Source organism: Nicotiana tabacum, chromosome 17 (assembly GCF_000715075.1).
Source record: "Nicotiana tabacum cultivar K326 chromosome 17, ASM71507v2, whole genome shotgun sequence".
Taxonomy (NCBI): domain Eukaryota; kingdom Viridiplantae; phylum Streptophyta; class Magnoliopsida; order Solanales; family Solanaceae; genus Nicotiana; species Nicotiana tabacum.
The window spans coordinates 136,070,614-136,096,232 of record NC_134096.1 but is presented as its reverse complement, the minus strand read 5'-3'; the positions used below and the strand labels follow the sequence as shown (position 1 = coordinate 136,096,232).

General features: G+C 36.9%; 1 protein-coding gene across 1 annotated transcript; it reads right to left on the bottom strand.

The window, feature by feature from the left end:
* Positions 1 to 388: 388 nt before the first annotated feature.
* LOC142172130 (uncharacterized) lies at positions 389 to 7,413 on the bottom strand. The gene is made up of 3 exons (XM_075235907.1): positions 7,371 to 7,413; positions 7,036 to 7,184; positions 389 to 796 (listed from the first exon to the last, which is right to left on the bottom strand). The coding sequence occupies exons 1-3, from the start codon at positions 7,411 to 7,413 to the stop codon at positions 389 to 391; spliced, it is 600 nt and encodes a 199-aa protein (XP_075092008.1).
* Between the last annotated feature and the right edge of the window lie 18,206 nt (positions 7,414 to 25,619).

Below are 25,619 nucleotides of genomic sequence, written 5' to 3'. Positions count from 1 at the left end.
GGTCCTCCAAACATCTTTCGATATAAATTTCCACAAATTAGGCAATACTAAGTGACTTTTTGTTGAAGCAATTGTGACTTCTTCTTGTCCTCATGCAAGATATCATACTGCAAAAAAAGTTCACAAATTCGTTTCTCCAATCCCAAGTTAGACTGTTAAAATTTACCTCACTCTTGTCTTGGTCAAGTGCCGAATGAAACAAATATATCACGGTATCATTTTATTCATTTGTTACATCTATGATAGACGCGAGATTTGCCAACGCATCTGATTTTGCATTCTCTTTCCTAAGTATCTGCACAGCCTTCCATGTCTGAAATTGTCTAAGTAATTCTCATACCTTTTACAGGTATTATTGCATTCGCGTTTCTCTTGCCACGTAAATCCCCTACATCTGGTTAACCACCAACTGCGAGTCATTTTTGATCACAATCTGCTCTATACCGAGTTCTCGTGCCAGTTCCAAGCCTACAATCACAACTTCGTATTCTGCCTCATTGTTAGTGATTAAATAATATTTTATTTCTTGTCTTATGACTTCTCCAGAAGGTGGAATTAGAAAAATTCCAATACTCGCTCCTTTAATGTTTGAAGAACCATCGGTAAATAGAGTCCAAGTCCCCAGATTAGCTCCGGTAAATACTTGTAGTTCCTTTTCTGCTTCAGGAACTAAATTCGTGCTAAAATCCGCTACAAAATCTGGTAAAACCTGCGATTTTATTGCAGTTCTGGGCTGATATATGATATCATACTCACTGAGTTCTGTTGCCCATTTAGCTAATCTACCTGATAGTTCCTGTTTATGCAGTATATTCCTCAGGGGGGAAAGCAGTTATCACAAAAATAGGATGACATTGGAAATAAGGTCTTAACTTTCTAGATTCCATAATTAACGCTAAAGCAAGCTTTTCTAAATGGGGATACCGTGTCTCAGCATCTAGCAAAGATTTACTAACATAATAAATTGGGGATTGGTGTTGATGATAGGCTATAATTACGTATTTTAGTCGCTTATTATACTCTAATTTACTGCACTTTAATTGAGTTTGAGCTTTAATCGCTAGTGTTTTGCACTAATTGTGTGTTTTATGCCTTGTAGGAGTGATTCCGAGCTATGTAGATGTTAGAGAATGAATTCAAGTGATTTGAAACTTTGAAGTCTGAGTAAAAACCCAAGGAATTAAGCTGGGATCGTGTTCGGGGATCAAATTTGATAGTTAAGAACGAACGAAGAATCGAGTAAGTATATTATGCACTGTCTAGTATAATACACGTAACTTTTCGTTCAAAACTCCATTTGGGCTCCACAATATATGGTTGGAAAGCTAATTCACAGCGCTACAATTTCGTGTTGTACGGTTTTCCAAATGCCAAACAGAACAGGGTCAAAATTGCGGTCGGATCCGCGGCCACGGATCTGGCCGCGGATGTGAGGCAGAACACTAGGTAAAATCCGCGGCCAAATCCGCGGTTGAATCCGCGGCCGTGGACGTCCTGACATGGAAAAGTGTCATTTTTCGCGTAGGAGAAGGATAAGTGTTTGGGTCCGACCCTACTTGGTATATATACATGGAAAAACGGTATTTTGAGGATTTTTGATATACTTTTGACATAATTTAGACCTAAGGAGGCTAAGGAGACTGGGGATTCGACCTAAGGAGGCAAGAATACACTAGGAGCAAGGCGGAGAATTCTTCTACGAGTTTTTTACTTCCTTCTTTCTATTTTCATTATTGGTTATGAATTCTAGTATTGTAGTTATGCATACTATTATGAATAGCTAATTTGTTATCTAGGGTTTTGATGGAACCTTTTGTAGGATGAATTCTTGTTATGTTTTAATATAATTTAGCCTTTGAATTTATCTATTTGTTCAACTACGTATTTATTTCACTTGATTGAATGGTCATCGATTGATTGTGCCTATTTATTATGTGTTTCTTGAGAAAGGATACATATTTAAGTGGCTGTTGAACAACGTCACTCCTAACGTATGTGAGAAATCAATACAGTGGGTTTAAAGGTAGGTTTAGAAATAACAAAGCCTTGACGTGGTCATAGTGAGCTGTTCAATGAAGCCAACTATCGTAGTTCGAGAGAATATTTCTAGTAAATTATTGTAGTTGCTCGAGAGAGAATTACAGTACCTAAAGTGCTCACGATCAGTAGAGAATACATCGGCGAAATTATTGGGAACATAGCTGGAAGGATTCCGACAATTAGGGAAATCATAACTCTAGACCTCCTTAATTTAGTCTCCAACCCTTTGTCTCGTTAGTTGATAATTTTACTGTTTTCTAGTATTTGCTAGTTAATTCGTTAGAAATATAAATCTCAATCTTTATAATTTAGAAAATTGTTCAAACTTGTCTTCTTAGTGATATTAAAAAGCTATAGCTAAGCCTTAGTTCTCTGTGGGATTCGACTCCGGACTTTTAGACCGGATTATATTTGCAGCGACCGCTTATCATTTTTAGGACTAGAGTTGGGCGTGATCAAATTTTGGTGCCGTTGTCGGGGAACTAGCGGTGTAGCTGTAGGTGTACATATTTCTAGGTTGAAAGTTTGAACTTTTATTTTTGTTTTTTTTTGTATCTGATTATTTTTTAAATTTTTATTTTTTACTTGAGAGACATGGCATCTTGGAATTATGAGAGTTTTGATGTTGGTAATTCTACTTTTGATCCTCCTTATGCATATTATAGAGGAAGCCACCCATTGCAAAATTATCAAAATATTCCCGAGAGCGAGTTATGCACACCAACTCAATCTTATGTGTGGAATGTGTGTGATATGTGTGGTGGTCAAGATGGTCACTTTCATGGTTGTGCTTATACTTCTTATCTTCCCCCAACCCCTTACTATGATGGTTCTTCTTTTTTTTGTGAAGTTAATAGGAACAAAGAACCCAGAGATGTTGACCTGAAAGAGATCAAGGATATGCTAAAGTGCCTTGTGGAGCAAAATAATAAGAAACAACTTCACATAAAAAGGCAAGATGCTGCTATTCGCAACCTGGAGGCACAAGTGCGTCAATTAGTTGAAGCATTTAATGCTCAACCAGCTAATATTGTGGATAGTAGCCAAAAGGAGCTTGTATTAGATGCAAAAATTGAGGTTCTAAGGGAGGAGGACAGAGTAGAACACCAACAATCAATTGAACTAGATTTTGAGGATGTCAATGTTGTAGAAGAGATACTAGAGTCAACCAAGGAAGTTGAGGATATAAATTTAGTTGACTCTAGCGTGATTGGTGTTGAGGATGTCAAAAATCTTGAAGTTCATGTATTTGAGCACGTTGGACCTCATTCCAAACACTTCTCTACATTATGTTCAGACGGTGAAATGGTAATGGATCTTTACGAGCATAAAAAGAAGTCCAGGGAAGAGTTGGATGAGCCTTATATTTTGAAATTTTCAAGACCGTCTAGGCAAGGCGACACTCCTCGGGGGAGAGCCAAAAAGTGGATGAGAATTCATTTAATTTTTGGCTCGCAACAATTTGTATCGCCCCAAGAGCATGATCATAGAGAAGAATCAAAACTTGAAGTCCAATTCATAAGTTCAAGGTGGAGACAAAAAGTAGTTTACGTCGTGCCACGACGTTAAATCAAGCGCTTGTTGGGAGGCAACCCATCTTTACTGCTTTCTTTTATTTATTTATTTATTTTATTATATTATTTTTGTAGTGTCGATTTTTGATTTTTTAGGAGCATGGAACGCAAAGCCATTGGAAGAATGCAATAGCAAACCAGATGGTTGGAACTAAGTGTGAGGTACCCGCACGAAGGACCAGGCATGGGAGAAGTCTGAGTACCACATAAGATGCTAGTGCGTCGGCCTTTGGCCTTCCAGGGAGTTTCTTTTACCCTCTTGTATGTATGGGTGTGCATTGGGGACAGTGCACAATTTTAAGTGTGGGGTGAAGAGATTGTTTGTGTAACTTTCCATGCTATTTTAGTTGTGATAGTTTAATTGAATAATTTTTATTTTATTTTTACAAAAATAGAAAAGATTGGACTTTTTCCGATGATGGATCTATTAGATATTTTTCTTGAGGGATTTAAGTCGAAAGGAAAAAGACAAAAAGATTTTTTTTTGTAGGTAGTGTAGTAATTCCCCCTTGGTTTTTCTTTGTGCCGCGGTTCTTTTCCAAGGGTTTTGTTTGAACCGGGTGTAGCTAGTTTTATTTTTTTAGGAATAGGAGCTATTGTGTTGTGTTTTGAATTAAAGCAATATATCTTGCCTTTGTTATGCCTTGAGAATAGTGAGTACTTTGGTTGTGATGCTTAGGCTCAGTTCTTGATTCTTGTATAAGTATCTTAAATTGTATGATTTTAAATTTGCTTAACTGCTTTGACTAGAGTTTCTTGATGAATCCAATTCTGAATGAGTTATGTGCCATGTGTGTGTGAGGTTTGGGTGTTATTCTGTGCATTACATTTGATGCCTAGAACTTGCCCTGTGTGTTTGCAAAGCAAAATAGTAGTTTTATTCAGTCTTGGAAGTGATATAGGCATTTCTTTGTTGAGCCCCATATATATATTACCCGCCTAATTGTTATGTATCGTAGTTAACCCATTTGAGCCTGTAATCTTGTTTCTTTGGCAACCACATTACAAGCCTTACCCATTTGTTTGAATTAACCATCTATTTGAACCTTCTAACCTCTCATGAGCACTTGAATTATATGAACTGTGTAAAAGTTAAAGTGTGGGGTGGATGGTTTGGCTTTTGAGTGGAACTAATGAAATAAGGAGAAAGGTGCACTGTTTTGAAAAAGTAAGAGCCACTTGAATTGAAAAAGAAAGAAAAGGAAAAAAATAGTTGTATTTCTGTGAAAACAATATTCCTTGATAAGTGGTGACTCTCGATGTAATTGTGCTTAAAGAAGTATGGGGTAATATACATTGAGGTGAAGGTAGAGTTTGGTTTGACATAAGTATGAGGTTTGAATGTTAAAGTATATGTATTAAAGTGCTTAGGGAGGTGTAGTCACTCTTATATCTAAATGTATCCTACCCGTCCCGCAGCCTACATTACAACCAAATAAAGTTTTACTTGATCCTAGACTGAATGAGCTCGATTAGTAGAGTAGTACACTACGGGCAAGCCTATGGTGCATCTTTTGTGGCATATAAATATTATTTCTGAGAGTGAGCGAATTCTTTCTATCTTGAGTTCCTAAGTGTTCTTAAATTTTATTGTGTGGAACTACTCTCTTTTGTTGTGTGAGGGAACTTGATTCATGAAGGAAAGGTAATGTCAATGACCTCTATGTTAGAGTAAGTGGGTGAGTTATGAATAATGCGTGGTACTTATAAGTCAAATCTTGAGGTGAAGATGTTATGCTTTTGTGCTTTGTTTATTTTAAGTATTCTTGGTGTGATGAGTTAGGAGAATTGTTTAAAAAGGTCGTGTCTATATAAAGTGTAGTTTGATTGCTCGAGGACGAGCAATGGTTTAAGTGCGGGGTGTTGATGATAGGCTATAATTACGTATTTTAGTCGCTTATTACACTCTAATTTACTGCACTTTAATTGAGTTTGAGCTTTAATCGCTAGTTTTTGCACTAATTGTGTATTTTATGCCTTGTAGGAATGATTACGAGCTATGTAGATGTTAGAGAATGAATTCAAGTGATTTGGAGCTTTGAAGTCTGAGTAAAAACCCAAGGAATTAAGCCGGGATCGTGTTCGGAGATCAAATTTGATAGTTAAGAACGAATGAAGAATCGAGTAGGCATATTGCATACTGTCTAGTAAAATACATATAACGTTTCTCTCAGAACTCCATTTGGGCTTCATAATATATGGTTGGAAATCTAATTCCAAGAGCTACAACTTTCGTGTTTTATGGTTTTCCAAATTCCAAACAGCACAGGGTGAAAATGGCGGTCGAATCCACAGCCGTGGATCTGGCTGTGGATGTGAGGCAGAACACTAGGTAAAATCCGCGGCCAAATCCGCGGTTGAATCCGCGGCCGCGGACGTCCTGACATGGAAAAGTGTCATTTTTCGCGTATGAGAAGGATAAGTGTTTGGGTCCGACCCTACTTGGTATATATACATGGAAAAACGATATTTTGAGGACTTTTGATATACTTTTGACATAATTTAGACCTAAGGAGGCTAAAGAGACTGGGGATTCGACCTAAGGAGGCAAGAACACACTAGGAGCAAGGCGGAGAATTCTTCTACGAGTTTTTCACTTCCTTCTTCCTATTTTCATTATTGGTTATGAATTCTAGTATTGTAGTTATGCATACTATTATGAATAGCTAATTTGTTATCTAGGGTTTTGATGGAACCTTTTGTAGGATGAATTCTTGTTATGTTTTAATATAATTTAGCCTTTGAATTTATCTATTTGTTCAACTACGTATTTATTTCAGTTGATTGAATGGTCATCGATTGATTGTGCCTATTTATTATGTGTTGCTTGAGAAATGATACATATTTAGGTGGTTGTTGAACAACGTCACTCCTAACGTATGTGAGAAATCAATACAGTGGGTTTAAAGGTAGGTTTAGAAATAACAAAGCCTTGACGTGGTCATAGTGAGCTGTTCGATGAAGCCAACTAGCATAGTTCGAGAGAATATGTCTAGTAAATTATTGTAGTTGCTCGAGAGAGAATTACGGCACCTAAAGTGCTCGCGATCAGTAGAGAATACATCGGCAAAATTATTGGGAACATAGCTGGAAGGATACCGACAATTAGGGAAATCATAACTCTAGACCTCCTTAATTTAGTCTCCAACCCTTTATCTCGTTAGTTGATAATTTTACCGTTTTCTAGTATTTGCTAGTTAATTCGTTAGAAATATAAATCTCAATCTTTATAATTTAGAAAATTGTTCAAACTTGTCTTCTTAGTGATATTAAAAAGCTATAGCTAAGCCTTAGTTCTCTGTGGGATTCGACTCCGGACTTTTAGACCGGATTATATTTGCAGCGACCGCTTATCCTTTTTAGGACTAGAGTTGGGCGTGATCAGTTTACCTTTATCCTCTCGGACCAACACCGCACTTACCGCCACTTCTGACAAAGCGAGATAGATGAGAAGCCTTTCAACATCTTTTGGTTTGGCTAGCAAAGGCGGTTTTAACAGATACGATTTTAGGTCCTTGAGGGCTTGTTGGCATTCAGTAGTCCATTCAAATTGATTCTGTTTTTTCAATACTGAAAAGAATTTAAAACTCTTTTCTGACGATTTTGATATAAATCTCCCCAGGGCTGTTATCCTGCCTATTAATCTCTGTACTTATTTTTTGCTCGTGAGTATATCCGGTATTTCCTCGATAGCTTTGATCTGCGTAGGATTCACTTCAATACCCCTGTTAAAAATAAGAAAGCTTAAAAACTTACCTGAAGCCACGCCAAAAGTGCATTTTTCTGGATTTAGCTTCATATTATATTTTCGGAGAATCTCGAAAGTATCAGACAAGTGTTGAAAATGATCTCCTGCATAGGGCTGTTCATTTGGATCGGATATCCGAAATCCGAACCGATCCGCTCAATTTCGGATTACAGATTTTGAATATTTGGATCGGATTTCGAATTATGTTTATTAGATTTTTGAATATTCGGATTGGTATAATTGTAACCCGATCCGATCCAAAATTCGAAATTATTAGGGCATGTATAAATATTAAACTTTAATTTCGGATAGTCAGTACCTCCTTTACATCTTCCTCCAAGTTATTACCTTTATAATTGCTGGATTTAGCTATATTGGCATCATAATACTCTCATAATTGCAGAAACATGGATTTTTCTTACTGTATTGCCTCGTTTACAAAGAAAATATACATATGGGTTTGCAACTTTGAGGCATAATAATCCGATCCGAAATCCAAAAATTCGATCCGATCCAAACTTTAAAATCCGATCCGATCCGATATTAATTCGGATCGGATGCGGATTTCGTTTTGTAGAATCTGAAATCCGAAATCCGAATCTGAAATATGCTAAATCCGATCCGATCTGATCCATGCACAGCCCTACTCCCGCATGTGCTGACTTGACTAGCATATCGTTAACGTAGACTTCCATAGTTTTCCCATATGTTCTTGAAATATTTTAGTCAGCGGTCTTTGATATGCGGCTCCAACATTTTTTAAACTAAACGATATGACTTTATAACAGTAAGTCCCCCTGTCTGCGATAAACGAAGTTTTTCTTCATCTAGAGGGTCCATTTTTATTTGGTTATATCCTAAATATGCATCTAAAAAATGCAAAAGCTCATATCCCGCGGTAGAATCAATTAGTTGATCTATATGCGGCAAAGAAAATGAATCTTTAGGACAAGCCTTATTTAAATTAGTATAATCTACACAAACTCGCCATTTTCTATTCTTTTTGGGGACTACGACAGTATTAGCTAACCAGTTAAGGTACTTTACCTCTCGTATCGACCCAATTTTTAATTAGCTTTTGTACCTCATCTTGGATTACTTGATTTTTGAAGGATCCTTGCTTCCTCTTCCTCTGCTTGATGTCGTGCCCCGTTTTCTCGCGAAAGCGGGTTTTGATGTCGTGACAACTCTTTTTTTTTTAGAGTGGGAGATAGAGTACTAAAAGATGAGTCGCCACCTAATAATATTTAAGGTGCGTTAGGGCACCTATTGTGCAGATAACTCTGTTTGACTAGTCAACGCCATCAAAGATCGGGTAAGGGCTCAAATTACCTCAAAGAGAAGGTGTTAGACACTCTTCGAGGTCCACAACTGTGGGTTCCGACCGAACTTAAAATTATGTGGATTAGGCTAAGTGATCAAATAATCAAAGAGAATATAAAGGTCAAAGAATTTTATTACAAAAATCTTAATACAAATATAGAGATACAACTATTCCAATTCTAATAGCAAACATAGAAAGGAAATGGGAGGGGGGTCCTAAGTTTTTTAGCCTAAAGGATCACTCCGTGCAACATAAATAATACTTTGTAATTCCCTTAAGGTAGGGAGTTGCTCATATTTTTCAGCGGGCACATACTATCATCTCCTGCTACCCAATTACCATGTTAAAGTTGTTTACCTAAAAGCATTCTAATTCAATTCTATGTCGTACTCTATGCGTGCACTACCCGTCCCATACCTATGGTCCAGTAGATATTGGACCTCTGCTTGGTGGTTCTAGACCTTACTTAGGCTGCTCAGAAATGCCAAGACTAGGCGACATACAAAACACATATTGGACTGCAAATATGGACAGTTAAGGGCCCAAGTTAGCCTCCACACTTAAGCAACAAATGCACGTGAAACAGGTTTTTATGTTAGGCTGTTCATAATTAAGAACCTTAAGCCCTATAGACATGATCTCTATGTGACTTTGAATTAAAACATGCAGACAATTTCAGATGCAAGGTGCTGCTCATTTCCAAATAATTACACGATTGTTGCATGCTGATTTGAGGTTGCAGATTTCCAGTTATTTAACCTACAGATGTTGTGTCTAAGTGATTTACACGCTAAATGACACTGAAATCTATTGGAGAAAGCCCATAATTACTCATGCTTTTGACAACGGCCTAAGTGAGCAATAAACAGTGTCGAGAAGTGCAACATTAACAATTTTTAAGGCGAATAGTTATATCTTATAGATAGGATCTCTAACGATTGGCACTTGGAACCGATATTATTCTTATACCTTAACCTTATAGGCATGTTTTCTAGGTGAACAGTGCGATACAGTAATAAATGAAATGATTGAAATCCTATAGGCATGATTTCTAGTAGAGATGCTGCAGCAATGCAAATTGAAGGAAAGTTCAACGATATTTATTTCCTATGGGCAGGTTTTCTAATAACATGTAGCAACAAGGATAATTGAAGCATTTGAGCTCATGCTTTGCTAGTAGACAAGTGGTGTGAGTGTGTGCTTCTCCTAATGACATGATTTCTACAGTGCACATAGAGAGTGAAAGGCATATATAGAAAATAAATCATTGAATCCTATAGGCATGTTTCTCTACCCTCGCATGCAAACATCAGAATTTACCCATTCCCATTACTAACACCCCAATTGTTTATTACAAAGTTATTACAGACCCAATAATGAATAAGATTACAAATATTATACAAATAATGATAGTAGGCCCACAGCGGGCCCAAAAGAAATACCCAGCACTGTCTGGGCTTTCAACTATCCTCTCGTGGTATACCTAGATTTTCAACAAGGAACCATGTTCCTCAGCATAACTCAGAATCCATAGAAGAGCTCAAAGCCAAATCACACAACCATAGAGCAACCATATTACATAACCAGCTTACATGTTCATTAGACAATAGGAAGAAGGAATTGGGATAATTCAGGTTTCAGTAGTAGGGAAAGTGACTAAAGACCCAAATGCTAGTGTGTCAGAGTTCACAAGGGTCTCAAATGGACCCCGTGCAGTGCTCACAATAAGGAGATCAATAGTAAGAGCCTTGGCAGCCTTGGCTTTCAGCCGGCTAAGAATGAGAGGTTCAGAATAGCATAGGTAACAGATGAGGGAGAGTGGACATTGGTTGAGGGACAAAAGTTGAGGAAATGCACTTATAGATTAAAGTAGACATAGCAAAGCTGAGCATACAGAGCAGCTAATCAAACAGGTCACAGGACTTAGAAACAAGTTCAGCAGGATTTCAACACTCAGCAAAATAACAGATAAATAGCCACATATTGAAAGAGTTAGGGGAGAAATAAGTTTGTGAGATTGACAGAAGTTATCATACACAGGTGCATAATACCAACAAGTTTCAATAAGGCATTGTCTTAGAGATTTGAAGCCTAAAGGTCTTAATTATGTCAAATATGTATGGAAATACAAGCTAAGATGGCCATTCTAATGGTTTCAAACGGTCATTAAGGATATAAGACTAAGCAAAATAGAAACATGTTGTGAGGGAGTAGATCATAGTTGATAGAAAAGGTCTTAGCACAGATTATAACATATTACATATGCAAGACTATCATTGCAAAGATTCAGAACAGAGTAAACTTCATGTCAAATAGCAAATATAGGCATTCAGGTATTGACACAGTAGACTAATTAACTAAAGAAGGTCCAGGTTATGTCAGGGATTCATCCTAATATCATGAAACAATTCAAAATATGGTAGGGAAAACAAGTTGAGGTGACTGTTCTAAAGCCTCAAACAATCACTAAAGGGGTATGGGATTAAGTGAGCAAGCTGAGTGACAAAAATAGCAGAGAAACAAGTCACAGGTTATTACAAATGTGAGGCATTCACTACAGAGATTCAGGACAAAGCATGTAAGCATATTCATGAACACTCAGGCATCAATACACTAGCTAAATAAGCTTAGTAAGGTTCAGGTTATCCAAGTTAGACATAGACAATCTCATAACTAGCAGCATTAGGATAGTTAAATGCTAAAGAGACTTAAAACGAGTGTAACGTTAATAGAGTTGTGCATAAAAGTAACCCAAAGACATATTAAGCCATAGATTTCAGAAGTGAAAACACATGAAAATCAGAGACACATAAAAATAAAATTTCAAAAGGTCAAGCGACTTTCCAGTTAAACGGACAATAATAAATAACAAAAGATCCTCAAGAACCCAGAATCTCAATGCGTCAAAGTTTCCAAGAGCTTTAAAAAAAACCAGGCAATGCTCGCACCAAGAGAAAGTTCGAACAATAGAATCTCAGTGGCCTTGGCTTTCAGCCGGCCAAGAACAAAGTACAAAACAAGAGAATTAGGGAATCACAGAACAAAATTCCAATTTTAGTGAAAGTATATCGATTAAGGTCTCTCCTAAAGGGGAATGGGGAGGGGTTTATATAGTAGTAGAAATCAAGCGAACAAACAAGGAAAATAATCAATCAAACATAAATATGGAAAGAAAGTACCACATGCTATCAGTAATGGAACGGGTAAAAGGAAAAGTATAAAATTCTGAACCCTAATTCGACAGAAATCAAGGAATCGACCAAAGGTTTTGGTGAATCGGCTTCATATCGCCTTGCCATGAATGTATATAGACGGAATATTGTCTAGATCTTGAAGATTGAAGATGGTTTTCACATGATTCAGGCCTGGTATTTTCCAAAAATAGGCAAGTACTAAGTGATACCGAAAATCATGTAAGTAACACGGAAATAAGGCATATATGGAAGGCAAATTGTGGAGAGATTCCATATTAGAACTGGAGTTGGGAGATTTAGAAGAGGCGACTGCTAGGGTTTGAGAGGAGAAGAAAGAATAGATGGAGAGAAACGGGGCGGCGGTCTTTAGGGAAATGGGGATTAGGGAGGCTTGGGTAATTAAAAGGGGTTAGTTTATTAGGGGTCGTTGATCATTTAAGATCAACGGCCAAGATCGGATAGGGAACGGGCGGTTCAAGTGAACGGGTCTCTGGCCGGGTTAAATTAGAGGGTTATTTGATTAGGCTGCTGAGGTGAATGGGCTAAGTGTTTGGGCCACAATTGGTTTGAAACTTAGCCTAAATATTGTGCCAGTTTTTAAATAGGAGATTAAAAGGGAAATAATTTAATAAAATAATTAAATAAATATATAAAAATGCTATTTATGCAAATTAATACTTTAAAACAATAGTAGAAAATTATAAAAATTGTAAGATATTATTTTTACCTTGAATAAAATGACAAATGCTATAACAAAATACAAATATAGGCTATTATTGCAAAATTTTGCAAATAGCTAAAAAATACTATTGTAATTATATAAAATGAAATAAAAGTATTTGAAACAAGTATTATAGGTGCAAATAATAATTTTAGATAATTAAGTCATCACAAAATAATTTGAAGGAGTAATTAATAAATATTCAAGTAATTTAAATGCAAGAAAATCGATTCTAAAGTTCTAAAAATTATGAAAAATTATAGAAAATTTTTGTATATATTTTTGTAAACTAAATAATGATGCAAAATGATGTTTTGAAAGGTATATATAATATTTGAGAAAATATGATGGCAAAATTAGGTATCAACAGCTGCCCCTCTTTACCGGTGAATGATGAAAGAGTTGTCGGATAAAGAAAATGATGACCAATTTTGGCCGAATTGAGTGAGGAATGGTGTGATTTGAAAAACAAAATGGGGGCCGAACCCTGGTTCCTGAGTTGCCTAAATATCTCTGGTGTTACGGGAATCAGGCCGTGTGTAGTTCTGGATCCAACGGTGAACGAAACCGATAGAGTTGTTATAGGAGTGTTCGCATGTTTCAGAGAGGGTTCTTTTGGGTAGGATAGTATCGGATGAATTTATGCAGAGTCATGAATGTGAATTTGAAATGTTACGGATGTATCACCGAGCAAATATCTGAACGATCATAGAGTAAAAGGCGGGTAATTAATGGTGGTCGGTTATGTTTGAAACAACTGTAGGATGTGAACGTTGCGAACGGAAACCAGAGCGAAGATTCCTCCCGTTTGAAGAACGGTTACTTACTGGGTTACCTGCAAAACTTAAAACACAGCGCATGTGAATATATATGGGTTATTGCGATAATTTAAACGTAATGCAAATTCCCTTTGGACCATGAAGGTTGTCTTTGGACGGTGAGGATAACATCCTGAGACCATGATGTCCTGGACCATGAAGTGTATGACAAGGGATTCGCAGGCCATGAAATGATGTCCTCGGGCCATGAGGATGGTGCCTCTGGACTATGACACCTTTGAATAATGATGTGCAATTTTGAGAGATCCTCAGGCCATGGAATGATGTCTCCCGGCTATGAGGATGATGCCTTCGAACTATGACGCCTTGGGACAAAATGACGATGTTTCAGCCTATGAAATGCACATATAGGATGCTTGGGTGTATGCGAAGATGAGACAAGACAAGGCTTAGTCTTGTAAAAGATGAGGGCAGTGCTTAGCCCTAGGTGAACAGAGGATAGTACGAGGTTTTAGATAGCGTAATGGAGATAGTATTTAATCTTATGCAAGGAAAAGGCAATGCTTAGACTTATTCCAAAAAGGGGGGACCAATTCTTAGCCTCGTGCGGGGAAAAGCAATACTTGGCCTTATGCAATTGGGGAGGCAATGCTTAGCCTTATGCGAGAAGAGGAGACAATGCTTAGACTTATGCGATTAGGGAGGCAATACTTAGCCTCATGCGAGAAGAGGAGACAAAGCTTAGTCTCATGCAGGAAAGAGGAGACAATGCTTAGTCTCATGAAGGAAAGACAGTGCTTAGCCTTATGCAATTAGGGAGGCAATGCTTAGCCTTATGCAAGAAGAGGAGACAATGCTTAGTCTCATGGAGACAGTGTTTAGTTGCACGCGATTAGGGGAGACAATGCTTAGTCTCATAGAATTAGGGAGGCAATGCTTAGCCTCACGCAAAAAGAAGAGACAACACTTAGTCTCATGCGGGAAAGGCAGTGCTTAGTCTCATGCAATTAGGGAGGCAATGCTTAGCCTCATGCAAGAAGAAGAGACAATGCTTAGTCTCATGCAGGGAAAGGCAGTGCTTAGCCTTATGCAATTAGGGAAGCAATGCTTAGCCTCATGCAAGAAGAAGAGACAATGCTTAGTCTCTTGCGGGGAAAGGCAGTGCTTAGCCTTATGCAATTGGGGAGGCAATGCTTAGCCTCATGCAAGAAGAAGAGACAATGATTAGTCTCATACGAAGAAAGGCAATGCTTAGCCTCATACAATTGGGGAGGCAATGCTTAGCCTCATGCAAGAAGAAGAGACAATGCTTAGTTTCATGCAAAGAAAAGCAATACTTAGCCTTATGCAATTAGGGAGGCAATGCTTAGCTTCATGCAAGAAGAGGAGATAGAGCTTAACCTTATGCAAATTATGAGAAGGCGGTGAGAAAGTAAAGTATTTCTTAGCTGGAGGTGTCTGCGCTAGGTAATTTGTCGCCATAAAGGTAGTGACTTGATGTATCTACGGATAATGTTATTTTATCGTGCCTGCATCCAAAGAAAAATCGTGAATTTTATGGGGGGGGGGAGGGGGAGGTTGGTTCGTGCTTTTGTCTTCTTGCTAGGCCTTTGCTCCTGTCTTGGGATCCCGTTTAAGTTACCCTAGGCAACATCTGGCTGTTATAGAAACACAATTTTCGAAAAATATGCAATGTATTTGATAAATATAGTGATTTGAAATATAGTAGTATGCGACATCAAATAATTTAGATTAACCGGTGACTGTGACCCATTTTAGAGAATTGTGACCTCTTTTCCCCCCTCAAAATTCTGCCCCAATTTAAATGCATACTTCTGAAAATACTTTTGGTTGTTCCGCATATGACGAAGTTGGCTGAACTTGCGATCTTGCCCCAGTTTCTGATCGTGGGGAAAATGAAGATTTTATTAAGATGTGACCGAACCCACAAGGCTGCCTACGTATCCCCTCTTAAACGGGAATCAGGTCAAGCATAGTTTAGTTATATCAAGTGAAGACATGTAAACAATCCTAAACATACTATCTCTTGACTGCATCCGAGTTGATAGGTTTTGGCCAAATCTCTCCGTATGTTTCTGCAAGTATGAGTGCTCCTCCTGTTAGTACTCGATGAACCGGTTGATACCCAATTTTTTCCTCATATTTTCTAAAAATGCATATATACTTTCAAAATGGCATATTTGCATCATCATTTAGTATACAAACCTATACAAGCATTTTCTATAATTTTTCTTAATTTTTAAAGCTCTAAATCAATTTCTTTCTATATTTTTATTATATAAATAACTAATAATTATCCTTTAAATTATTTTGCAATGCCTTAATCATCCAAACTTATTATTTATACCAATATCTATGTTTTATAATATTTTACTTTATTTTTTCTATAATTGCATTTGCATTTTTAGGCTAATTGCATATTTTTGCAATAATAGCCTATATTCATGTATAATTACATTATTTGTGCCAAAATAGCTTTTTATATTTTTATAATGTTAAGTTATTATTTTCAATCATTTTAGTACACAAATAATTTTTTTTATTTATTAATTACTTTTGATAAATTTTGGGTATTTAAACAACAACCCAATTTTTAAACCAATTTCGGACCAAATGAATGGCCCAAACACTCAAATACCTAGCCTAATTACCCCAGCCCAAAGCCAAACGACCCATGTCTAATACCCGGTCGCGGCCCGCTTATAAACGATCCAACCGTCCAATTTTTTGATCTCAGCCGTGGATCTCTCAAGATCAACGGCCATCGTCCACTCCTCCCTCTTAAATTAACCTAACCCAGAACCCTACCCATTTCCCCTTAATCTGTCGCCCCTAAACGCTCAATTCTCCTATTCTCTCTTCTGGAGAACCCTAGCCGCCTCCCCCTTAATCCCCTCTCCTAATCCCACTGATAATGGGATTCGACTACCATTCTCTTGCCATATTCGAATCATTTTGGTACTGGTTGTCCGCTTGTGGTATTACCTAGGTGCTTGCCTAAACATGGAAAGCAATATCTTCCGAAATCAAACCAAAGTGGTTCGAATCTTTGATTTTGAGCATTATTTCGTCTATATACGTTCAATACCATACTGTGTGAGTTTGATTTTGTTTGGATTCTGCTGATTTATGCTTTCCCTAAAAAATTAGGGTTTACAGATTTTCTCTCTTAAATTGATTTCAAATCGATTCGCATGTTTCTTTTTCTTGTTTGTTGCTTAAACTATTCTGTTTCCTTATATGTGTGCTCAATTTTGACTGCTATATAAACCCCTCCCCCATTCCCTTTTGGACAGACTTTGAATCAAAAAATTTCCACTAAAAAGGCTAAAGATCTTCACTCTGTTGTTCGTTTATTCTCTTATTCTACTCTGGCTCTTGGCCGGCTGAAAGCCAAGGCCACCGGAATTCCTATTTCTCTCGACGTTCTTTGGGTGTGAGCATTGCCCTAGGTTCCTTGAAGCCCTTGGGAACTTGACGCATCTAAGGTCCTGGGTTATACTGCTTTGTTGATGTTCAAACTGATTCTGTTCTTTTCTTGTTTATTTACTTGTCAATCAGTAACTGGTAAGTTCTTTAGCCTTTGCAATGTTCCTTCTCTTATATTCCTGATTAAAATATTCATGCCTATGAAATTGCATAACCTAATGCATTTTTAGACTATCTCTATAGGTAACTCTGCTTATGATATGAACCTCTCCAGCATTTGCTCATGCCTAAATTGTCAGTTCTAAAATGTATTTGTGTTTAACTTGAACAATTTAAACTGTTTGAAGTTCGTTTAGCTTAATGTGTTGGTACTTTGAGTGTTTACATTGGTTATATGACATCAGTTTGTTTCCTGCCTTGTCCTGGATTTCTATAGTGATTGATTTGTATCTATGATATGCCCCAATCCATGCTAAGACCCTCATTCTAGCTATGATTTGCTCCTATGATCATTTTATTCACTTAGTATGTCCTTACCCTGCCTAACTTTGTACTCCCTAACAACTAGTTGGAACCTTTTAGAATAGCTTCTTAACTTGTGTTCCCTATAACATTTGATTCTGTTTGCCTTATTGGTGTGAGTTGCACTGTTCAACCCCTGGTGCTTAGCATAATTTGACCCTTAGGCTTGAACCTATTAAGTTAATGTTCTGTTGTTTGTCCTATTTGGCATAATGCCTTGCTTATTAATTTCGTAATCCCGGAAGCCATAATCCCCCTTGCTTTCTTACAAATGTTCCTTGCCTCAATGTGCTAATTGTGGACTTATGATATTAACATGTATCTTGAGTTTGTTTACCCTCTGTGTTGATATGTTCATTATGTGATCACTCATGCAATGCTTGTTCCTAAAATGCAAATGCACTTCTTCAAACTCTGCTATTTGACTACTATTTTTATTCTCATTGGTTGTTTACCCTATTCTGAACCTATAATTCTTGGCCGACTGAAAGCGAAGGTCACTGAAGCTTTCTCTGTTAACCTCCCTAGTGTGAGCACTGCTCGGGGTTCATTTTGAGACCCTTGTGAACTCTGACACACTAGGGCCTGAGGTTCTTTGACCATTTTCCTTACTACTCAGTTTTTTCCTTCTTTCTGCCTGTTGAATATGCAAATTGACTTATGTAAGTGATTGTTTCCTGGATCCTATGATCAAACCATGGCTGTTGGGTTTGGTTCGGGTTCTCCTATGGTTTTTGGGTTATGTTGAGATCTGTGTAGAGAAAGAGCTTAGTTGAAGATTTGTCAGTGCTGGGTATCTTTTGGGCATGTCTTGGGCCTACTGTTATTGCTTGTATTACTTTGTAATTTATTTATTATTAGACTTGTAATAATTATGTAATAACAATTGGGGTGATAGTGAAATTGGGAAATGGGTATCTCTTAATATTTGCATGAAAAAGGGTAGAAAGCATGTTTATAGGATTTGTGTGATCTATTTGCTATCCGACTTGTTATATGTGAATCTCTTTGGGCACTAATAGAAATCATGTCATTAGGGGATCACACACTCACATAATTAGTATGTTGTCAATGCATGAGTATTCTATCTATTCTTGTATCTACTGGTATGTGTTGCTAGACAGCATGCCTATAGGAAGTAATCGCTAATGACTTCTCCTTAACCTGCTCAGTAGATATCATGGCCATAGGATTTTAACTAATTAATTCGTTGTTGCAATTTCATCATCCATCTAGAAAGCATGCCTATAGGAGCTAATTGTATGAGAATCAGTTCCAATCGCCAAGCTTTAGAAATTATGCCTATAGGACATCACTACTCGCTTTTCAAATGCTATTTTATTGTTCATCCATGCGATTATTAGGAAGCGTAATAATTTTGAGCACTTCTAATGAGTTTCAATATTCCTTATTGTATAAATCACCTAGAAATCATGCTTATAGATGTGTCCACTGATAATCTGTAATAAGCTACTTAGCAGTATCTGGCATTTACCAATTGGTAATTTTGAAATCATTAGGTCTAAAAATGGCTTGCGCATCTGAATCAGATCATCTAGAAACCATGCATATAGAGTTTAACAACTGCAATCCCTTCAATTCTGAAAACTGCCTAATATGTAAAATCTGTTTGCGTGCATTTGTTTGCCTAATTGCGGAGGCTAATGTGAGCCTTTAATTGGATCTAATTGCAGTCCTATTTGTTTTGAATTGTCGCCTAATTTTAACATTTTTGAGCAGCCTAAGTCAAGTCTAGAACCACCCAAAAATAGAGGTCCAAATGCCTCCTGGACCATAGGCATGGGACGGGTAGTGCACGCATAAGGCACGATTTAGAATCAACTAGTGCGCGTTATGTAATAACTTAAAGATAGTAATCGGGTAGCAGGAGATGATAGTCTGTGCCCGCTGAATAATACGAGTAACACCCCATCTTGAGGGAGTTACGAAGTATTATTTATGTTGCACGGGGTGATCCTTTAGGCTAAAAAATTTGGACCCCCATTTTATCCTTGAATCAAGTGTTTGTATTTACTCAAAATCTTTGATAATCAAACTTCCCAAACTTCTTGTTTTCTCTGTCTTTGTTTATCTGACTAATTCATATAATTAAGGTTCGGTCGGGACCCACAGTTGTGGACCTCAAAGAGTGCCTAACACTTTCTCTTCGAGGTAATTTCGAGCCCTTACCCGATCTTTGATGATGCAAACTGGTCAAACCCGAGTCATATGCAAATAGGTGCCCTAACGCACCTTAAAACCATTAGGTGGAGACTCTCCTCTTTTGATACCTCCTTTAAAAGAGTTGTCACATGTCGAAGCCCGATTTCGTGAGAAAATCGGGCGCGACAGCATGGCGGCTCTGCTGGGGATATTTAGGCTATTACCATAGCAAACTTGGTTTATATGAATTAGTCTTCTCTGATAAACGTGTTTCCTTGTTCTTTTATTATTTTGCTTCTACACGAATATCCCGCTTTTGTTTCCCTTTTTATTGTTGCATGCACACCCTTTCCCTTATTCTCCCTCTATTTGAATTCGTATTAATATGCAAATCCCTTCCCTTATTTTCCCTTCTTTGCTCAAATTGGCTCTAACATGCATGTTCCTTTTTTAGTCGTACTTATTTGCTCCAAGTCGCCTTCTAAATTGCTACACCATGTTTCTCCCCACCCTTACTCCCTCACTTACTTTTTACGATTTCCACATTGCACGAACTAACTTCTTATTTTCCTTTCTTTTCATATCTTTTACTTTTCATTTTAATACTGCATTTACTGTTTTCATCATGCAAAATATTTGACAACGTGTTAATTATCTTTGCATAAATCATGCTCCACATTATATTCTACTCGTGGCCAATTAATACCATAGCGGCGCTTGATGAGTGTCCGCATTCTTCCGAAATCACCCTTTAAATTTGGAAAGGCTTATTTGCGGTAAAACTAGTCGATCAGCGGTACAGTCGATGGTTCTGTGCCTTTCTCTCTCAAGTTTTCTGCTTGAGGGTACCGGTCTAGACTCTTCTATAAACCCCACTTTAATATTAATTGTGCATGCATCATGTTCAAACCTAGTATGGGTTGGAACGTTGTCCGCGTGATAACCCACTAAGGTAAGCCTTGTCCAAAGTCCGCCAGGATTTCTGTAATCCCAATGGATACCATCACGATATATGCATTATTTGGAGAAAACATGCCCGTATGCCGATCATTAATGTGTAAATAGTCAAATCTGGAGGGGGAAAGGGCTAACTTTATTTGTTTTGTAAAAATGAGGCACGAAGTCCTCAGGTTTAGCATGGTTCAAAATATCACACCTTTGCTGCTGGATTGGTGGAAAAACCTCTCACCAAGTTACAAAAACCATGTAAAAAGAGTCCTCGGAAATTTACCCTCTTTATTAGACATTAAGCCAAACAATGCATTAATTGAGGCTGCCACCATGTTTTGGGATGAGAAGAGAGTCGTCTTCCGTTTTGGCGACATAGAAATGACTTCTCTTTTAGAGGAAATAGGAGGCTTCGCTGGACTCCCATGGGATAGCCCTGGTTTGTTAGTACCGGAAAACCGTACTTCCCGAGGTTTCTTGAAAATGATGGGTTTCAAGAAAAATGATGAGTTACTCTGTTTGAAGAAGTTTTATATACCATTTGAGTTCCTTTATGGGCGTTATGGGCACAGCAAGTCATATCGCCTTTACCATAATGAACTTGCCATTACTTCTTTAGGTTGGACACACCGCCGGGTTTTCGTATTCATTGTCTGTTTTCTGGGAATGCTGATATTTTCGATGAAGGGAGAAAGGACACACTCACCTAGCTATGGTCGCTAGGACTTTAATGGAGGGAATTGAGGGGCAAACTTACACCATTGTCCTTATGATCTTGGCGGAGATGTACCGGGCTTTAGACCGTTGCAAAAAAAAGGTATGGCCACTTCGAGGGTTACAATCTGTTGCTGCAGGTATGGTTGTTAGAATAGTTTCAGAGAGGTGAATACCGTCAAGAACTTCCGCGACGACCATGGAATGACCACATAGCCTATCATCATCCGAAGAGAATGACTTTTATCCCAAACAGGTTTGTGCAACCGGGAAATGCTGTGAGCTGGGTACGTTTCTTCAGCAATTTGACTGATGAAAGAGTGCATTGGATGTTTGAATGGTTCCCTAGAAGTGAGTTCATCATCAGGTCAAGAGAGATAGGGGTGGGCATCGGTAGGTTCGGTTCGGTTATGAATATTATCGGTTTAGCATATCGGTTATCGGTTTACAAATATGATAAACTGATAAGATATTAGTTATCGATTATCGGTTAATCGGTTGTCGATCATTATCGATTCGGTTATCGGTTTACCCGATAAGATAACTCAATCTAGAGTTAAGCAAAAAAAGATAAGAGTAAAACAGTTTTAAAATTCGTTTCTGGCCACAACGAAAACAGTTTTATATCGGTTATGGACAGTGGACACAACTAATTGTGCTAATATTCCTGCTAGCTTTGACTTAATCTGACCCCTGCAATACATTTGTTGTATCACATGTCTTACTAATTGTGCTAAAACAGTTTTATATCAGCAACTAATATTCAACGTAATCAACACTACATTGAACAAAGAATCTGCAACAAACATAATCAAACACTACATTGAACAAAGAATCTGCAACTAATATTCAACATAATGTTACTGCTACAACTTTCCAGTTTCCAACACTACAAACATCAACATATTGTTGTTGCTAAGCCATAAAATCTGCAACTAATAGTTCGACACTACAAACAGTTGTCCAATTGTTTGAAAGAGTAGGGATGGCATAGATAGAATCAAACACAACTAATAGTTCAAACACATTAATAATAATACAAAGTAGTAGCAATTTCACCTTAAGATTAACAAGTCCAAACATAGTACTAATAGTTCAAATTCAAGTTAACAAGACAACAACTACTCAATCCTTATAGGCTTCACCAAATTGTGCTCCAAACAATGCTCAATGTGCCTTATTAAGGACTTAGTACCAGTTTGATCATCGCAAGGTAACATAAAACAAGATGACAATGACTACATCTTACTTTTCACCATCCATCATCACCTTCTTCAACCGTTTCATAGTGACTCCAAACATGTGAGATAGCTTTGAGACCACAAAGTCGAGGCATGGTTAAACCTATTAAACATAAAAAGAAAAAATATTAAGTCAAGTAATATTTGTAAACATACTATGTGTTATATAAGTTGAATAATTAACTTACCAAAGTTTTAACTCACAACTATCTAAGATTCTACACATCATCATCGCAAGGTTCGTTTCCAAGTTTGGAAAAATCTATGAGAATATATATTAATAAGTCAAACAGCAAAAATATTAAATAAACTATTTATAAAAATAATATACAATCAAACAAATTAAAATATTGCTACCTTGTTCTAGTTGCTCGAGAACATCTAAATCTTCCTCAACACTTACAGGTAATGGCTCATTCCGAAGCCAATCTTGAAGGCACACTAGAACTTCCACCAATTTAGGAGACAATGAACTCCTAAATGAATCAAGAATACGCCCTCCAGTGCTAAATGCACATTCGGATACAACACTTGAAATAGGAATAGATAACACATTCCGAGCCATCTCGGCAAGAATGGGGAATCTAGGTGAGTTTACTTTCCACCAAAGCAATATATTAGAGTCTGCTATTTCATTTTCAACTTCTTTTGTAAGATATTTTTCCAATTTTGATTTAGAATCTGAACCTCTAATCCCAGCTTTATATCTTTTTAATTCTTCAAAGAAAGAACCAAAAGCTCCTCCGCTTTGGACACTAATAGTATTCGCTAAAAGCGATGAAGTAGAAGTTTCCATTGCGTCTAATGAAGAGTTAGATAAACATGAAGAAGGACGACAACCTTTATCTTTTGAATGAGACTTTACATACTCATCAAATAATGAAGTCATGTATGTATGCACTGCCTTCGCGATAATTGGCCATTTTTCTTCAAACATCTTTGCAAGTGCAAAACTAACAGAATCAAACTTGTACCGAGGATTCAACACACATGAAATGAAAATCATCTTGTTCATTTTTTCTGGATCACCCCAATACTTATCAAATTTTTCCTTCATCTTCTTTGCCATTGAACCCAAAAGAACATCTTCATTTAATATCAATTATTTCAAGTAAACAACAACTTCACAAATTTCAAGAAAATAATGATTTGATGTAGCATAAAGTGAGTCAGATACCTTTAAAGTAAGCTTATAAAAGATTTCAAGAAATTTTGTCAATTTCTTTACATCCTCCCAATCACTACTCAAATGTGTACCTGCAGGACTTCCATCCACAATATCAACAAACTCAAGATGATGTGACAAGCCAATATCATCATCAGCATATTCTAAAATTGCACTCTCATATTCAATATCCCTGTTCAACATCAAGTATGTAGAATTCCACCTTGTAGGAACATCCAAACATAAAGATTTCCTAACTAGATTTCCTTCATCACAAAAAACTTTTTTCACCTAGCAGGAGACTGTCTGATATATCTCACTGCTTGCCTAATACATTCAATAGACACAATTTATTCTTTTATACCATCCTGAATAACAAGATTCATAATATGAGCCATACACCTCACATGAAGGTGCTTACCATTCATGGAATTGGTCCCCCATTTAGTTAACTTCTTAGAAAGCTCATTTACCGTCACATCATTTGAACTAGCATTATCAACTGTGATAGTGAAAATCTTTTGTAACCCCCACTCTTTCAAACAATTAACAATACTATTTGCCATATCTTCACCCTTATGACTAGAAATTGGACAAAAGTTGTTAATTCTTTTATGCATTTTCCATTCACTATCAATCCAATGAACATTAATACATATATAATTTATTCATTATAAGGAAGTCTAAGTATCAGTGGTAAGGCAAACTCTCTGATCTTTAAAAAGCTTCATCAACTTACGTTTTTCCTCATTGAAAAGATCAAAACAGCCCCGAGTCACAGTTCTACGTGAAGGAATTCGAAAAAAATATTGTGCAACTTTCATAAAATTCATAAAACCTTCCTTTTCAACAAAGCTGAAAGGAAGTTCATCAATGATCACCATACGACACAAAGCCTTCCTACATTGTTCTTGATCAAATTTCCAAGGAACAACAGCTATATCACCCTTATTACCCATCAGAACAGGTTGAAAGGCTAATTTTGATTGACTTTTTGCAACATCTAAAGGCATTTTTTTATAATTGGTTATATGTGTAAGCAGAGATTTTGTACCATTATCTTTTGTATCAGCAAAATATTCTCTTTTGCAATATTTACAGACACCCTTTTGATTTCCTTCCGAATCAATAATTTGGTCAAAATGATCCCATGCAGGAGACCTCTTTTTTCTTTGTCTCCTTACTGTCGATTGAACTGATTGAGATTGTGCTGTCGCATTTGAATTAGAAGATCCACTTTTACCAACCACCTTATCAATTATGATATTTTCAGCCATGCGTTTGTGTCACTGTGAGTTTGAATTTAAAAGAAATCAAGCAGCGAGGCAACAAAATCTTAAAAAATGAATTAGAAGAATCTAGACATAAGGAAACTGAAGATGAAAAATATAGACATAAGGCAACTGAACAAAATACATACTGGTTTATCCTACACCTACTTTCTTTGTGATTTTACAATTAATATTCTCAAAAAAAATTTATTCTTAAAGCTGATTCTACGATTTTCTAGTACAAGACTTAGTTGGAGCAGCATAGACAATTATCATATCATCACAACTCCTTTACATACCACTAGGAGTGCTTAACGTGGAAGACCAACTTAAACTTGACTAGAAATTATTAAATGAGTTCCATGTAGACAATGAATATGAATAATTATAGGATTATTTGTTAACTACATTCAAGCAATTAGTGTGTTGCACATTGGAATAGTTACCCAAAGTCTAATCTAATCTGAAATTTTGCATAAAACAGATAAGTTGAATTCAACAGACTGGCCAAACCTAGGGCACAATAGGCAAAAACCCTTGAAAAAATCAGTATATTAGCGAGAAACACATAAAAATTTCGCAAATATATTTTTCTTTTTGTTTTCCATCTATTATCCAAAATCAATTGGCCCGACATATTTGGAGTCAGTCGCATTACTAAAAGGGGTAAAATCGTAAAATGCCTATTCTTAGAAATTTTTCATTCTTAATGGTCAAACTCAAAATTTCTTATTAAGGATAAAGGAACTTGAACAAATCAATTTC

Excerpts from the sequence above, each read along its gene's own strand:
- LOC142172130 (XM_075235907.1), bottom strand. The coding sequence starts at position 7,413 with ATGAAGCTAAATCCAGAAAAATGCACTTTTGGCGTGGCTTCAG. Across the intron at positions 7,185-7,370 it reads CACTTTTGGCGTGGCTTCAG|TATTGAAAAAACAGAATCAA; the intron begins GTAAGTTTTTAA and ends AATTCTTTTCAG. Across the intron at positions 797-7,035 it reads TCGCTTTGTCAGAAGTGGCG|GAACTATCAGGTAGATTAGC; the intron begins GTAAGTGCGGTG and ends CTGCATAAACAG.